The sequence below is a fragment of the Pollicipes pollicipes genome, unplaced genomic scaffold, assembly GCF_011947565.3.
Source record: "Pollicipes pollicipes isolate AB1234 unplaced genomic scaffold, Ppol_2.1 Scaffold_6686;HRSCAF=7923_pilon_pilon_pilon, whole genome shotgun sequence".
Taxonomy (NCBI): Eukaryota; Metazoa; Arthropoda; class Thecostraca; order Pollicipedomorpha; family Pollicipedidae; genus Pollicipes; species Pollicipes pollicipes.
This window is the reverse complement of record NW_023596921.1, coordinates 974,679-990,543: the sequence shown is the minus strand read 5'-3', so window position 1 is coordinate 990,543 and position 15,865 is coordinate 974,679. Positions and strand designations below refer to the sequence as shown.

The 15,865-nt window shown below is 50.1% G+C and overlaps 1 protein-coding gene across 1 annotated transcript; it reads left to right on the top strand.

Annotated features, from left to right (window-relative positions):
* Positions 1-5,587: 5,587 nt before the first annotated feature.
* On the top strand, positions 5,588-15,563 carry LOC119107788 (uncharacterized). Its single transcript, XM_037231337.1, has 7 exons — positions 5,588-6,053; positions 6,926-7,188; positions 8,627-8,740; positions 9,253-9,474; positions 11,780-11,940; positions 13,222-13,366; positions 13,719-15,563. The coding sequence occupies exons 1-7, from the start codon at positions 5,672-5,674 to the stop codon at positions 13,896-13,898; spliced, it is 1,467 nt and encodes a 488-aa protein (XP_037087232.1). The 5' UTR covers positions 5,588-5,671; the 3' UTR covers positions 13,899-15,563.
* Positions 15,564-15,865: the final 302 nt, after the last annotated feature.

The following is a 15,865-nucleotide window of genomic DNA, read 5'->3' as shown; positions in this document are numbered from 1 at the left end:
GGCCTACACCACTGTATCAGTTTTGTGCTAATTATTGCATTTAACACTTTTGGCCACGTCCCTTTATACCGCCAGGAATATCACCAGTCGGACGCCTACTGCTCACTTTCGTCACAAGTCACGTGATCAGATCACGTGGCTTCTGGCCGATCGTCGCGCTTGAATTGACGCTGTTCGTGGCTTTTGGGACCGCAGCGTCCCATCTAGTAAACAGCCTTGATCCACATTCTCACTGGTAAATCATCGAGCGATGATGCGTAATGCATGTACAAGGCCCACATACGTGCTGCGGAGGTGCACGTTCTGACTGAAAATACAGCAGGAGAAATATGTCACCAGTTCTCCAAAATAATTTTGCTGGCATGACGGTGATCCCAGCATTGCTCGAAATTAGTTGCAAGGTGCACGTGCAGGTCAGCCGGCCGGCAGCTACACATAATGTCAGAAATAGTGGCGCATGAAGAAGTCACGTATGGCACATGCCCTGCGACCTTGGGTCCACCAGCTTTTACCGTCTCTGGGTGACGAGCGTGTCGAGAAACATTCAAGATTTGGTCACGTCACTGTTCTTGAAACAAGGAACGACTACCTTCAAAGCAGTTCAGGTGCACTCAGTGACCAGATAATGACCCACTTTAAAAATGCAACAAATATCTCTGAAGAGAGCGATCAGAGACGGTGCTCATATATCGGAAAAGTGATTCTCATGAACTAAGTTTATGATGCCATTGCTTCAACACAATGCAGTGAGCTGCTCGGGTATATCGAGATGCGAGATATAACCAGGCCATAGAGGCACGCTAGATATCAAATGGACTCCGTCAGGATTCGAAAGTAGCTGTGCGTATTTTCTTGTTCCACAGCAAATTACTTGCGTCCACGAAAAACAACTACTCTTTCCGCTTCACATGGGACCGGTACGGCTCGACATAAAGCCATTTACATCGGACGTGAGTTCCGCCACGCGATATCCTTGCGCTGGCGTGCGTATGTTTTCCTCGAAAAGCGCCGCTCATCCATTACTGGCACTCCCCGTGGGGTCTTTCAATTTCTGCCAAACAACATCCATCCATTTTATCGGCTATCTGCTCGCAGCACGCTCTCCGAGTACCTTGTCAGACGAGCCGTCTGCGCCGAGATACGGACCAGTCCTCCCCCTTCCGCAGAGAGGTGGGCCGGCCGTGGGGTGTCCGCATCACCTTCACCGCGACAGCAGTCCCCTGGAGTCACATCGATAGTCACCTCGAGTCGCCTCCGTAGTCACCTCGATAGTGATCTCGAATCACCTCGATAGCTACCTCGGATCACCTTGATAGTCACCTCGAGCCGGGCTGCGGTCCCGTGGCCGCTGGGCCACTCTGAATCCCCTGCCCCTGGACCACTCCGAATCCCCTGCCCCTGGACCACTCTGGAACCTCCTGTCCCCTGGACCACACTTCCAGTGGCCACCTGCTTCCGTGGACCAGGAATGCAGCATTGTTACGCCTACCGCCACTACTATGGATCGCATCTTCCCCAAACGTTTTTTCTTTGTGTACATCATTTTCCATGTTGCATCCATCGCTAGGGTCATGCCCTTGTTATCGACCGTCCCGCACAACGCCAATAGGCGCAGTGAACCTGGTAACTTATGCGTCGCTTTTAACCCCAAAACTCTCACTGATCTCTCTGTATCTTACTGGATATTGTCAAACTGAGCTCCTTACATTCTCCATTCGCCACCCTTAGCACGCACCCGGGTGGCCGGTTGAATACCCTTCGCTCAGGGACCCGTGAGCTCTAAAAAATTCAGAGAGCTAGGTGCAGCAAATTTACAAGATTGGTTAGCCTCGTTCTCCAATCCGTTGTGCTGATAATAATACGATGAGTGAACAATGTTCGTTTGTTAGGTTGTGACCATGGAGCCAAATGAGGTCAAACGGGGCCAAACTTCAGATTGGCTCTGTGAAGTGCCCCCCCCCCCCCCGACCTCCTCGTGCAACCATCTCGAATCTAAATACCTGTTGTAAGCAAGACCACTGGTGTTCATTCAAGGTCTGTGGCCTTGTCTAACCCTCGGCAGGTCATTTTGACCAAAATCACACGAGATTGTATTCATTTTATTTGAACAAGCGTGAAGGATAGCTCTCGGCGGTGTGCTCATAAAAACAACTGTTTACCTGGGTTACCTTAGGACAGTGACCTTCTCTGACCTTGAAGATATTCGTGGGAGATGTTTGTCGCGGTCTGCATTATCAATACAAGCCCCTTCGAAATGAGCGCCAGAATCTGCCACATACGGGAAAGTCCCGGGTAAAAAAGCCGGCTGGTTTATACCTCGGTTTAACTGTAATAAAGGCATGAGAGGCAAGACATCTGTTTAACAAAAGCCACAACGACCCATCGAGACTGGCATACCTCAGGTTTTGTACACACCCTCAAAATTAATCTGACCACCTGACCTGCCTAAATTTAACTATAAATGCAATCTTTAGACGGACAGAGCTTGTCCAAATGGCTTTTAAATGATGCCAAAGAGGGACTTCCTATAACCGTGCTTGGCAGTCCATTCCAATGATTCACTACCCTTTGGTCAAATGTCACCTGCCTTCCCATATTTTTATTCCTGCCTTTTGTTAAATGAAACTGGTATCCTCTAAGTCTCGGCCTAATTTCCAGAGCTCCATGTAGCTACCTTGTCAATTTTTTCATAACATTGAATACCTATATCAGATCCCCTCTAAGCCTGCGATATTTCACTGAATACAAATCCCGTCTACTATCATAGTTGCTTTTCGCCGTAGTCTTTCCAGCCTTTGCACATATTTTTGAAGGGATGGGGACCAAGCCCCTACACACAACTCTAGGTGTGGCCTAACATAAGCTGAGTGTACCTTTTGAACAACGTTTCTACTATTGTAATGCGCATTCTGTGAACACGTCCCAGCATCCGCAGCACCTGGCTCCCAGCAGCCCAACATTGTTTTCAGCCTTTATTTTCCCAGAAATGATTATCCCAAAGTCCATTTCTTCCTCGCACTCCCGGCCTCCCATTTTATTGCCAATACTCTGCCAAAACTACCCAAATCTATCACCCTACATATGTCACGATTAATTGGCATCTGCCACGGGAAGGCCCAATTCACTAGTTTCTCTAAGCTTGGTTTGGTTCATCTGGTCGGTATTTCTCGACACCCTACCGTTGGATATTGTCAGAAGTTTTCGGCAGCTCGCTCTCTAAACCTTAGCTCGATATTATTCACAACAATAATAAAGAGAAAACGACCAAAGGCCGACCTTTGTGGAACCCCACACCTTACTGGCTCCCACTGACAATTTGTGCCATTGTGCATCGCTCTCTGTTTCCTGTCTGGCTGGCAAACCCTCCCCCCAGCCAATAGCTTTCCCTTAATTCCATGCAATTCTAACTGAGATTGCGAAGCTAGTGTGGCACCTGATCAAGCGCTTTACTAATATATATATATATATGAACGGCATTTAACCTATTGCTTTTATCTATCTCACTAGTAACATGCTCCATGAACTCCGTGAATAGTTGTCAAGCAGAGGGACTACCAAGAAGGAAACCATGCTGGCAAGTAATCATTAACTGATGCTTATTTAGGAGCGACTTAATGTTAGCCTTAAATAATTGCTCTCACATCTCACATACTAGTGAGGCTTGGCTGACAGTTCTGTGATCACTGACACTTTTTTGGTTCCTTTATTGAATATTAGTGCTGCACTAACGTCGCACCAGTCCTCCAGCGCTTCTGAAAAAAGCTGAATGACCTAAGATGATGAATGAAGAATTCAGTTAGAATATATTCCCACTGGAATCTAGCAAAAAGGTTGTAAGTTATTCAAATTGTTCAAGTTGTCACTTAATATGCATTTATTATCATTCTTTATTTATTTATTTATTTATTTATCATATAAGTTATAATTTATTCAAGCTATCATTAGTTAAGCTATTTACTCGTAGGAAAATTTAGTGCCATTAGCCTCACCTAAGTAAACAAAAGAATAATATATATTCACGTCTTTTTCTTGGCAACGTCATTCCTTTTAATCATAACTTCAATGGTAGTATTGCCTATGAAGCTTTCTCGGAGATGTGTGGCGTCGTCTACCATTTCGCTGTCGCATCAGATCTAACGACTCCCTAGGAATTGCCTTCGCTGACAGTCACGGCCCGGCTTTGACCTGCCACAGACCGGTGACTTTACAAGTGTACATTTAATTTTTTACACAAAAGATCAGCTATTCAATTGCCTACAGCTAGATCGAGTTTGGTCGGACTATGACACCCCGTTTGAAAATCATTCTGTAAAAACCTTGGAGGGGATTCTTTTCATCTCCGGCTTTTCAAATCTGTTGGCAATCACCCGTTCCCGTCGGCGTACCCTCACAAAATTAGTGAGAGGTGTGTGTATGAGGAGGACAAAATGATGTAGTTAAGAGAACATGTTAAAGGAATAAACGGATCATGCAATCAACACCTTAAATATCGAAATGTAGAAGGCATCCGTAGCACCCTCGCAGAAAAGGAAAACAGAACAAACATGATGCAAAAAGTTCACAAACAATTATTCCCATTGGTTGTTTTAAAAGATTTCACAGTATCGGAAACTCCAAAGCTCAGATTCAACACTAGCATCATCCTGCTAAATGACGCCACTCTTCGACCAATCACGGTCACGCACACGGCCGCCACGGTCATTGCACGTACCTCGTGGCATCAACCAGCCAATCAGCAGCTCTCCAGGCTCTGCTTGTCGCTGCTGACATGATTGACATACATGTCAGACAAAATGTCATATGCCTAATTCGATCGAGTGCAAAGCTGAGGCTGAAGTTCATGATTAAGCAAACAACATTAATCAGAAGTCTCATGACATCTTGACATGGGGAAACAGGACATTCGTTTCACCATTATGGCTTTGACACTGAAAACAACGTCATCCTCAGCGTCGACTGATGCAAGCACTGGTGAGTCGTAAATTGGAAACGTTTTATCCCTTGTTGGCCCTAAATTGATGTGCGGTGATACTCCTGGTTATTGTTATAGTTTTTGACAAAAAATATTATCTAGTAAAGCCCTTAAGGACCGGCTCTAGCTTTAATCTTTGCTTCCGCGATCTATCACAAAGATCAAAGATGCCCCGTATGCTGCCATGGCTCTGACAGAGCGAGTCTATCTTTCTTGACTGTACCCATATGCCGGCCGGTCCGACGTACCAGCAAGCGGACCACTCCATTCAGCTGTCCTATCTAGTTCCGTAGATCTATGGTTGCCCGTTACTCGTCCGGTTTATCTTAATTTGTCCAGTTAGCCTGCCAGTCTATGCCGTTTTACATCTGATGCTCCGCTTTCGATTGCACGCGTCTGCTAGTAATTTAGCATGGGTGTTGCCGATCTAGTGGTATTAGGTACCTATGGTCACGGGCGTCGGCCTCGGTCTGCGAACCAACACAGCGTCCCACCGACCTTGGCGCTCGTGTCTCGCGCGGAGTTGGTGCCAATCAGTTGGCTAATCAGTTGGTGCTCCGTGCGTCTCTGCTAGCGGCGGCGGCCGCAGTAGTTGTGGTGCTCGGACGCCGGAGAGTCACGTGGTCACGTCTGACAAAGCGCGTCACGTTGTCCGCCGGTCCGAGCACCGAAGCCAGCCCCACCAGACGACGGACGGTCATGGCGGGAGACGAGCCCGGCCAGGAGGCCAGCCCGGAGCGGCAGACGGCCGAGCTGGGGGCAGGGCAGGGGGCGGCCCAGCATAGCGCAGAGGCGGGAGCCGCGGAAGACAGGATCAAACCAGGGCAACTGAAGACGGAGACGGGAGAGCCGAGCGCCGACGATAAGCCCGAGAAACACGGCATAACCCCCGAGCTCGTGCAGACGTTCCTCGACCGCTTCCTACCAGCCGGCAACCGATCTGTCGTCAAGGCCTACAAGTACTGGCCTGTGGCCACGCTGGGGGAGGGCTACACGACCGTGAGAAAAGTTCTGGAGGTTACGTACTGCGATGAGGTCAAGGAGAAAGAGGAGGTCGTCAACTTCGTCGTCAAACTGCCCGGTACGTTTGGATGGTGAACCTTTGCCACGGTCGCGATCTTTATGTAGGGCGATAATATTGGTACATTTGGGTTACGACTGGTAACACTACCTTTTACACTATGGAAAGTTCAACAGAAGTCACCATGCTCCTCAGTGGTCTTTTCACAGCCATTGAGAGCTCTCACGCTTCAGTTACTTTGGTTAATGACGTAACGTGTCTGAGAAGAAATTCCAGGCAAGTTATAAGGGTTGACCTAAAGCGATCTTAAATTGGCCTAGACCTTGGCTGACCTTACGCAAGGGCGTGAGCGGTAGTGGTGTATGACATAGGATCTCCATACAAGGAGAGGAGATACGGTGCACACAACTGATAATTCATCGGGCAATCTGTTTCCCTTCACTTCCGCTCTGCGTCGCGAGGCACAGAGCTTCAGAGCGAGGTCATGGGTCGGTGACCTGCTCGGGCCAGAGGCTCAAAATTGCACACCATATGAAAAAGCCAAAATACCAACGTGAATGGACGCAATTGACTTAAGACAAGCTGAATGGCTGGAGAAATACTTCCAAAAATGCCGGCAGACGAGTGCGCCAATCTCCATCCCTCTCGAGTCCATTCGTTGGCATGCGCCGACGCGCCCTGCAAAATGCACATTGTATTTCGCATGTGGTCTGGAAAGCGCCGAAAATATAAGTCACGACCGATTCGATAATTATTCAGGCTTGCCACGCAGTAACCACATATGTCATCTAACATCATACAGATGCCTGGCTTTCATTAAGCGTGACTCCGTTTATTTTGGGAAGCATCGGTTGACGCGAAGTGGACGAAATGAACATCCGAGCCCAATTTTCTGACACGTCCGCGCCCGCATCCGCCCCATCTGTCGCCAGGCGGGATGTTCGTCAAAGAGTGCCGCGACTTCGGGCTGTACGAGCGCGAGGTGGTCATGTACGCCCAGGTGGTGGAGGTGTTCCGCCAGCTACTGACGTCTCGCGGCCAGCCCGTGCTGCTGCCGTTCGCCCGGCTGGCTTACGGCACGATGCTGAAGGACGGCCAGATCCTGGACGAGCGCGGCCAGCTGGCGGCCGACCAGCGGCTGGGCGAAATGATGGTGCTGGAGATGCTCACGGGCTACGAGGTCGTCGACAAGAAGGTCAGCTGGCGACGGGCCGGTGGGCATTCTGGCCGGGGCACCCTCCTCCCGTGCCGGGGCACCCTTCATTTCCTGTCGGGTTTGCCATGCCTATCGACGAGTAGCCATGATCCATCATGGGAACAGTGATAGGGGTGTTAGTAGCAGGATAAAGTGCAAGCGTAGCCACGTGCATGCTGGGTAAGATTCAGAAGAGATTATGCGTCGTGAGCGTTCATTTCGGCCCAACCTTACTACTACATTAAAGCAAAGAAAACAAATTGGTTAAGTGGCAGTCAGGGAACGCCTTCCTGCACAATCCATCATTTTGAGGTGCCTTTTCATCGAAACATCCACATGTTCGTAAAAGACACCTACCGACTTCGAAGATGACGAAAAAGGTTTTCCGTATGTGGCATTTGCGAGTGATTACACATGTTTTGCTACCTCATTTATTCTAAGGAGACCGAGCACAAAAGGAGTCAATTACCTTCAAGAAATATCAAAATTCAACAAGTGTTGAATTTTGGAACAACAAACAAAAACAAGGCAACTCGCAACTAGCAAACTCAAGGAGTCAGAAAGTATGCCTGGGAGGCAATGGGCGTTTCAGACCCAGTTTTCCCCGGGCAAATGCAGAAAACATTGGTGACCCATCCCTACCCTGGAGCTTGCTACAACCGCTTTTATCACTGCATTATGATGTGGAAACAATATTGTGGCGGTTTACGTGGCGGAGAGAGTGAAATTTATCAATTAATCATGTCGGAGGGCTCAAGAGGGGGGTTTTTCCCGAAATGTACACATTACGTAACCAGCCGGCTTATGTAGTCAACCATTTAAACTTCGCAACCAAGCTGCATCATTCCCTCAGGAGGAAAGCAACACGTACGGGCTGTTATAACGTTATACTCTTGCTAGCCGTTGACTTTTGTTTGCCATTCGTCCGATAAGTTGTCACTTCAGTAGGAACCATTAGCGGCTACCACTGCGTCGTACTACCCACAATTCTCATGTCATATTGCGACTGAACATTTCTGGCAACTTGCAACGGAATGGGGCAACGGGTAGCAAAAAGACACATGCCGTGAAGGCTGGCGAAAAATCCGTCACGTTTTACCTGTTGTGTGTGTGTGCATCTATAACATAACATTAGCTGTGCCAGATGTCTTTGAGTCGTAATAGATCAGAACATGGCGCTAGATATGAGTTCTGTCAACAGTGACCAGGACGCTGCATTCGTGCCGCATGATCTGGCCGGTCGCCTTGAGCTCGGTCAGGTCAGAGGCCCATCACTGGTGCCTGAACCAGGCGAGCCAGCTCAAGCCAGCTGCGTCACCTGCTGCGCTGAGGGGGGCATCTGATGTGAAGCTAACCGTCACGCGAGACCGGGCATCTGTCACCTTAAGACTGGCAGCTTCGGCTATGGCAGCACTCATGATCTGACCTTGATCTTCAGGTGGGGTTTGACCTGGATCACGTGCGGCTGGTGCTGCCGGCCATGGCTCGTTTCCACGCGATGGGCTACGTGCTACACCAGAAACATTCTGAAAGAGCCGATCGTCTACGCAGCGTAAGGCTTCAGCAATAAGGACAGGCAGACAGACGGACAGAAGGACAGACTGAAATGCACGTTAAGACAACTTCATGAAGGCGAAGCTTACAGCAGTACAACGCTGTTTTGAGACCACAGCGACGAAACCCCGTGCCCTATGGTATCGTGGATACTCGCAGCATCGGCACCGTGATCACCGTACAGTTAAATGCAACCGACTACACTCAGCTTTGCCAATAATTTAGCTCGCAAAAACACCGAGCTCATTCCGATTACACATTCCTGACGTACGCAAACCGGCGCGTTGCAATAATTTCCGTATCTGCAGCGCCTAGGTGTCTTTGTCACCCACGTCTGTCACTCACGCCTTCGCGTACTTCTGTGGCGTTAGTAGAAAGCCAAACTTCCCCCTCCGCGTGGCGCCTTTTGTTGTAATAGCGACCCCCACACTGAGAGTAATACCGGTACTCGAACCCGCACGTGGCCTGATCGCGAGGGACCTCAGTGTGACCTTTCCCCGGCCGCGACAGGTGCGTCTCGAGATGCCGGACGACCTGTCCCAGTTCGGCCTGGCCCTGAAGCCCATTCTGGCCGTGCTGGAGCACGAGGGCCTTCTGTCAGAGGCAGCCGCTGTGGACAGAGTCACCAGCGCCAATCACTTCATAGACGGCTTCAACCGTACCTTCACAGAAGATCTGGACGTGGTAACGCTGGTCCATGGTGATCTCTGGATCAGCAATATGATGTTTAAGGTTAGTATCCGGCACCTCAGCATCGGCGCCACGCTGTGCGGCACGAGCCGTTCCCTCTATTTGTCGAAGACTTACGCTCTATTTGCCTGCGTGAGTGGTATGACTACAATTCCGCTGTTCCCATTATCTCCTGTGGGTTCCTCTGTGCAACACGATACCTCCGTTTGCATGATCTTCAGTTCGCACCCCCTACAGCAAGATACAGCACCTCTGCTTGCACGATCCTTCGTTTTCTCCTCCGTGCAGAATTATGGTTACAATCCATCCGCATGCGGCATGGGCCGTTTGGCTCTGCGTTCAGTGGGACAGAGCTCTGTTCGCATTATCCTCCGCTTGTTTTTAGTGGCGTTCGTTGCGTGCTTTCTGTGTGTATCATGGTCCAACCTCGCTTATTATAGTTTGATATCGTGAACAATTCCTGAAAGCTGCTCCTTCCTTACGCAGTGGACCAACCTCCTTACAGAGCACATCATAACACCTGTAGCTCATCACAGCTTTCTTGTTTCGCAGTGCAGTACAGCCCTTCTGTTTGTACTTTATCAATCAAGGTGCAGGCCACCATTCACAGAGGATCAAACTTAACTGAAGGAGATGCTTTGAAATCTTATGTTGGTTTAGTTTGTAGACCACGGCCGTTATCCAACACAACCTGTTGCAAACAAGCTGACCCCCACACCATCCCTGGCTTGCAATTCCAGTGCAGCGGTCAATGCTGCCAACACGTTTACTGTGCCGTGCAGCCCCTCCGAGTGGCAGCTGCCATTTCCGCCTGATTCTGTTGGGCAGGCCGCTATCACTCGTCGGGGACGAGCCACGTAAGTGAGATTTCTGGAACGGGAACCTAGATGGATACCACAGTGTTCAGAGATCCCATACTCTACTTGTTCAGCTTCGGGTACATCACAGGAAATCATCTGTCCGCAATAGGTACATCACATGCTCAGCAAAAAGCAATGCTCTTTCTATTCGCAAAACATCACAGTATTTCTACTTGATACACATCACTGCGCTTCTTTTGACATGTGCAGAACAGCTCGTCCATTTGCAATACATCGCATGTGAATCGTGATGTATGCATCGCATTGCTTTCTTTTGCAGTACATTGTGTGCCACGGAGGAACCACTTACTTAAATCGGTTGAGGGTATAGGTCATGGTGAGTGACATGAAGCACTGTTAAAACCCCTATGCAGCGGGGTTTGATCCACTACATTTCCGAAGCTTCGGTTGGATGAATTTCTGAAATCATAACACATGCTAAGCAGTGTTTGTTTTGTGGACACTAACCAGCCCAACCGATGATGAAATTCCAGGCCAACGCCAGACATTTGCGGCAAAAGCTCGACGTGCCGTAATGCTCGGCACGACCATCCTGTCCTCTAAGACTCTAACGATATCTGACCACTGGCATGACTGCTGCCACAGTCCACAGGTCATTCCAGTCAGGAGCAACATAGCGAGCGCTGACAGCGGCTCAAACTGACCCGGCTCGAGCGCTGAGAGCGGCTCAAACTGACCCGACACGAGCGCTGAGAGAGGCCCAAACTGACCCGGCACGAGCACTGAGAGCAGCTCAAACTGACCCGGCACGAGCGCTGAGAGCAGCTCAAACTGACCCGGCACGAGCGCTGACGGCGGCTCAAACTGACCCGGCACGAGCGCTGAGAGCGGCTTAAACTGACCCGGCACGAGCGCTGAGAGCAGCTCAAACTGACCCGACAAGAGCACTGAGAGCAACTCAAACTGACCCGACACGAGCGCTGAGAGCAGCTCGAACCCACCCCGTCACGTGTGGGTAGACCTGATAAAAAGCGCTCTAACCAAATGAGCCGTCGGGACTGAGTTTAACGTGAAGCATGTGTGTAACCTCTAGGGGGCGGGGCGGGGAAGGAATGGGACATCGCCCATCCCCCAATTCTCCCAAGGGGGATCTGCTTCTCCCAACTTTGCTCGTATGCCTATATTTTTCCCGGTTCCCATTAAAATAATGTCTTTGTTGGTCGGTCCCCTCAGATTCCAGTTTGACCCCTCCTATCGTGATTTGTCCCTCGGCTTTTAAGGCGTAGCGACGCGACACTCAACCTCATCTTAAGGCCACCTTAACGACTGTGGCCTGTCTAGGACTGTAAGAAGCGGCAATCCTTGTCGTTCGGTTTTCATTACACCACATTCTTTCTCCTTGCCGCCCACCACAGCATTTGGTATGATGCAAATTACGGCATTCTGTTTGCAATTTAAGGCATCTTCTGTGTTTTGGGTGCACCGCGGCGCTTTCTGCGTCGCGCCACGGACGTTCCATGTTGCAGTACCGCACAGATGAGGACGGCGTGCGCCACCCGGAGGACATCAAGTTCTTGGACCTGCAGACGTCACGCTTCGGCGACCCGGCCTTTGACATCATATACTGCATGCTGACCTCGACGCGCCGAGCTTTGCGCCGCCAGCACTTCCGGGACATGCTGAGCTGGTTAGTGGCCAGGCGACTGTCGGACCAGTCTCGGCGCATCCGAGCGCATCTCGGCGGATCTGAGCGGATCTCGGCGGATCTGAGCGGATCTCGGCGGATCCGAGCGGAACTGAGTGGATCTCGGCGGATTTGATCTGTGTTCTGGGCGGATCTATGTGTTCGTAGAACGATACATTGTGTTTTAAGAGCTCGTGAACACTTCAGGCTATTTACCCTCGCATTTGGATGATGGCTTAGAAACCTAGCATAGCCTCAACATAAGAACACACTGCCGTTCCATTCACGCAAAGCTGCCCTGTTCCATGGCGCATTTCTGCCGTCAAAGGCAAAAGGCCCAAGCGTGATTAAGCAAATTGGCACTTGGACCCTCTTGCCTCTGGACGACAGATTTAAGTCCGCCATTCAAAAATGCCCCCTTTGTAAATGGAAAAAATTCATCGAATAAGTGTGAAAATGATCAAGAGCTTCTTGTTAGGTACGGGCTATATCATTTCCACCATGCGTGAGTAATTGGTGTTCAAAGCAACACGAACACCTGTACGTATTTACAAACATTTGGCCCATCTTTGTCCAAAGCGGCCAAAATGGTAATTTTAAGGAACAATTTGAGTCCACAATGATCATATTTGTAGTCTCAATTTGGGTCCATATTTACTACACCCCGCATCCGGTGAGCTCACGATAGCCAGCATCCGGTGTGGTCCGCCACAGCCGGTATGGTCCGCCACAGCCGGTGTCGTCCGCCACAGCCGGTGTGGTCCGCCACAGCCGGTATGGTCCGCCACAGCCGGTGTCGTCCGCCACAGCCGGTATGGTCCGCCACAGCCGGTGTCGTCCGCCACAGCCGGTGTCGTCCACCACAGCCGGTGTGGTCCGCCACAGCCGGTGTGGTCCACCACAGCCGGTGTGGTCCGCCACAGCCGGTGTGGTCCACCACAGCCGGTGCGGTCCGCCACAGCCGGTGTGGTCCGCCACAGCCGGTGTGGTCCGCCACAGCCGGTATGGTCCGCCACAGCCGGTATGGTCCGCCACAGCAGGTGTGGTCCACCACAGCCGGTGTGGTCCGCCACAGCCGGTGTGGTCCACCACAACCGGTATGGTCCGCCACAGCCGGCGTGGTCCACCACAGCCGGTGTGGTCCGCCACAGCTGGTGTGGTCCACCACAGCCGGTATGGTCCACCACAGCCGGTGTGGTCCGCCACAGCCGGTGTGGTCCGCCACAGCCGGTGTGCTCTGTTAAACTGTTCGCCGCACTTTCAGCGCACTCGCTCTGTGGTCAGGTACGTGGCAGCGTTCCGGACTCAGCTAGAGGAACTGGGAGAGAAGCCGGACCAGCTGGCCCCCTGGCTCAGTGTCGACAGACTCTACAGCATGTACGGAAATGCGCTAAGCAACAGCTGGATCCAGGCAGAGCAGGTAGTCCAGGTGAGCTCGTGTCTGTTGATGCACGGGTGACGATCGATTGGTAGGCTGGTCCCTTCAGTGGCTCCCTTTCATCTTGCGATTGGTTTGGCGGTTTCGTTCCGCTTCAGTTCCTTCCCCATATTTACGTTTCCCAGCCGCAGGAGCGACGTGTCCTATAGGTTGTCATTATTAAAGCTGTTCTGTTTTGCGCTATAGTCGGTTGCCGTTTCGGCGCGTTTTCGTTGTGAAATAAGACAGCAGATTAGTATATTCAGACAGTAGATCAGTATATTAAACATTTCATAAAATTTAAGAACATGGCGAAGCCTTAGTATGAAGAGTTTTACCAGTTGGATCAATTGGACTTTCGCAGATGCTGTTTTCGTCAGAGGAAGATCGGAGCTTGATCTTCTCCAGCAACGACAAAGAGGCAGCTCCAAAAGCCATACAAACGATGACGGAGCGGTGGCTTGCAGGAAAATGTACCCCGGAACTTACAGTTCGAATTCTGGAGATCATCGACGAGCTGGAAGAGTTTGGTTGTTTAAAATAACGCCCAAACACGCTTTTCTGCGAGATGTCCAGAGCACAATGCTCCACATATTGCAACAAATTGGTTTCGAGAAACGAAACGGGAAATCGAGCGAGCTTTAGAAGGTTTCCTCCCAAGTTTCGCGAGTCCTGAAGCGCTGTCTCGGGATACCTGTTACCGTGCCGCGCGTGTAGCTTAGAAACCATACTGATCCTGCTGGCAGTATTTATACTGTAGATGTTATGTTGAATACCCTGTCATTGATGCTGATCAGCGTGTGGGCCGTTCAACTAGTTCCACATGATTATCACTCCTCATCTACCCAGGGCCATCCGCGCAGCTGAGTACCCTGGTCTGCCTGAGTGAAGGCTAAGCAGTTCTAGTAGTGCCCATGTGTTAAAAATATCGTTCGTCAGGTTTCACTTAACTGGAGAATCCTACTTTTTCACTTTCCACGCATAGCAAAATCACGGGGTCAAAATTCATAGGCAAAACCATCTTTCTAGCAATCCTTTAAAAAACTCAGAAATTGGTTTTGAAGCAGCCGCTTCGACAGGAGGAATCTCGTTGAGCTCCCTCCTCACCACTACGCAATTAATAATTTCTCTTTGTTTGGCGTTTTCCAATATATGTGTTATGTGCTATCCACGGCATACCAATTCGCCAATATCCTCCTGTAATAACTGGGATGAGTGCTTGAAAGCCTCTATTTAGGGAAATATATATATCCACATATAAGGGTAGCCTCACGAGAATTCAACGAAACTTTTGCTCTGACATGCATTTCCCCCCGATCGCGTGTAACATAGTGACTCTGTTCGAAGGGTTCTCTGGCTCTGGCAAGCATTGTTTACCAGTATGCTTATTTTGCGCAAGTCTGCCTTTTAATGCAGGTTTACTCTATCGATATGTCAGCTGCTGTAGTGACGCACATGTTCCAGTAATGCACTATTCGCCAAATGCTTATGCCGCGCGCTATGATAATTACAAGAATTCCTGGCTACTGACAACATTCATACCTGATCAACACGTGGTTGTAACACATGTCCCGACTGCAGTCATGATGTACTGGAGCATTATGTAGTTTTAATGAAGATATTTGTCTCCATGTCAGCTTCAGCTTTGCCTCACATTATTCCACTCACTACCCACTCTAACCATCATTATTATGAGAGTGGGTTGGGTGAGGTGGGAGGTGAAGAGCTGTGCCTGGTCTTTCCTAACGGGCGGTGTCCTGGTCCCTCCCGAGGCGTCGCACACCAACGGACAGATTCAGTTACCGCCGTGCACAACCCTGCATCCCGGACGGTCCAAACTGGTCCCTGGTCACACCATGACCTACGCATCTTCATGTCGTCACGCCTGAGGTCCAGTAGGAGACAACGAAATTAGTCGACCGTCTCCTGGCCCGAAAGTAAATAAAACCATGCCTTCGAGTTACGCCACCCATCAAACGTATTTCTGCGTGAGAACGAGGCTGCGATCGTCTGGTTCCTGACTCGTAACCATCCGAGCCCTTTCCTCGGGCGTATTCCGCGCTTTTCACCTCTCCCAGGCATTACCACTCCTGTGACTCGACCCCGTAAAAAGGGAGCATGACGCAAACCGAGTAAAAGCCTGCCCGCCTGGTGGGAGCGTCACCTGACCGATTTGAAAGCCATTGCTACGCCAAGTTGGCCGTCCTGCTAGCCGTGGGCGACTTCGGCTGGAGGCTATATCACAACATAAATATATGCATACAACCTTACGCATATATATATATATATATATATATATATATATATATATATATATATATATATATATAGGGGCTATATCACAATATATCGCGACGCGCATTGGTTTCGGTTTCGAATACTACGTGAAATACAGGGTAAATTACCGCTCGGCTCTGCGACCATCGGCATCGGAAGGTGGTCGGCCCATCCGTGATCCGCTACCGTTGATCACTCCAGCGCCAAACACCTCGCCTTGCCGTAGCCCCGTTA

Excerpts from the sequence above, each read along its gene's own strand:
- LOC119107788 (XM_037231337.1), top strand. The coding sequence starts at position 5,672 with ATGGCGGGAGACGAGCCCGGCCAGGAGGCCAGCCCGGAGCGGCAGACG. Across the intron at positions 8,741-9,252 it reads GAGCCGATCGTCTACGCAGC|GTGCGTCTCGAGATGCCGGA; the intron begins GTAAGGCTTCAG and ends CGGCCGCGACAG. Across the intron at positions 9,475-11,779 it reads TCAGCAATATGATGTTTAAG|TACCGCACAGATGAGGACGG; the intron begins GTTAGTATCCGG and ends TCCATGTTGCAG.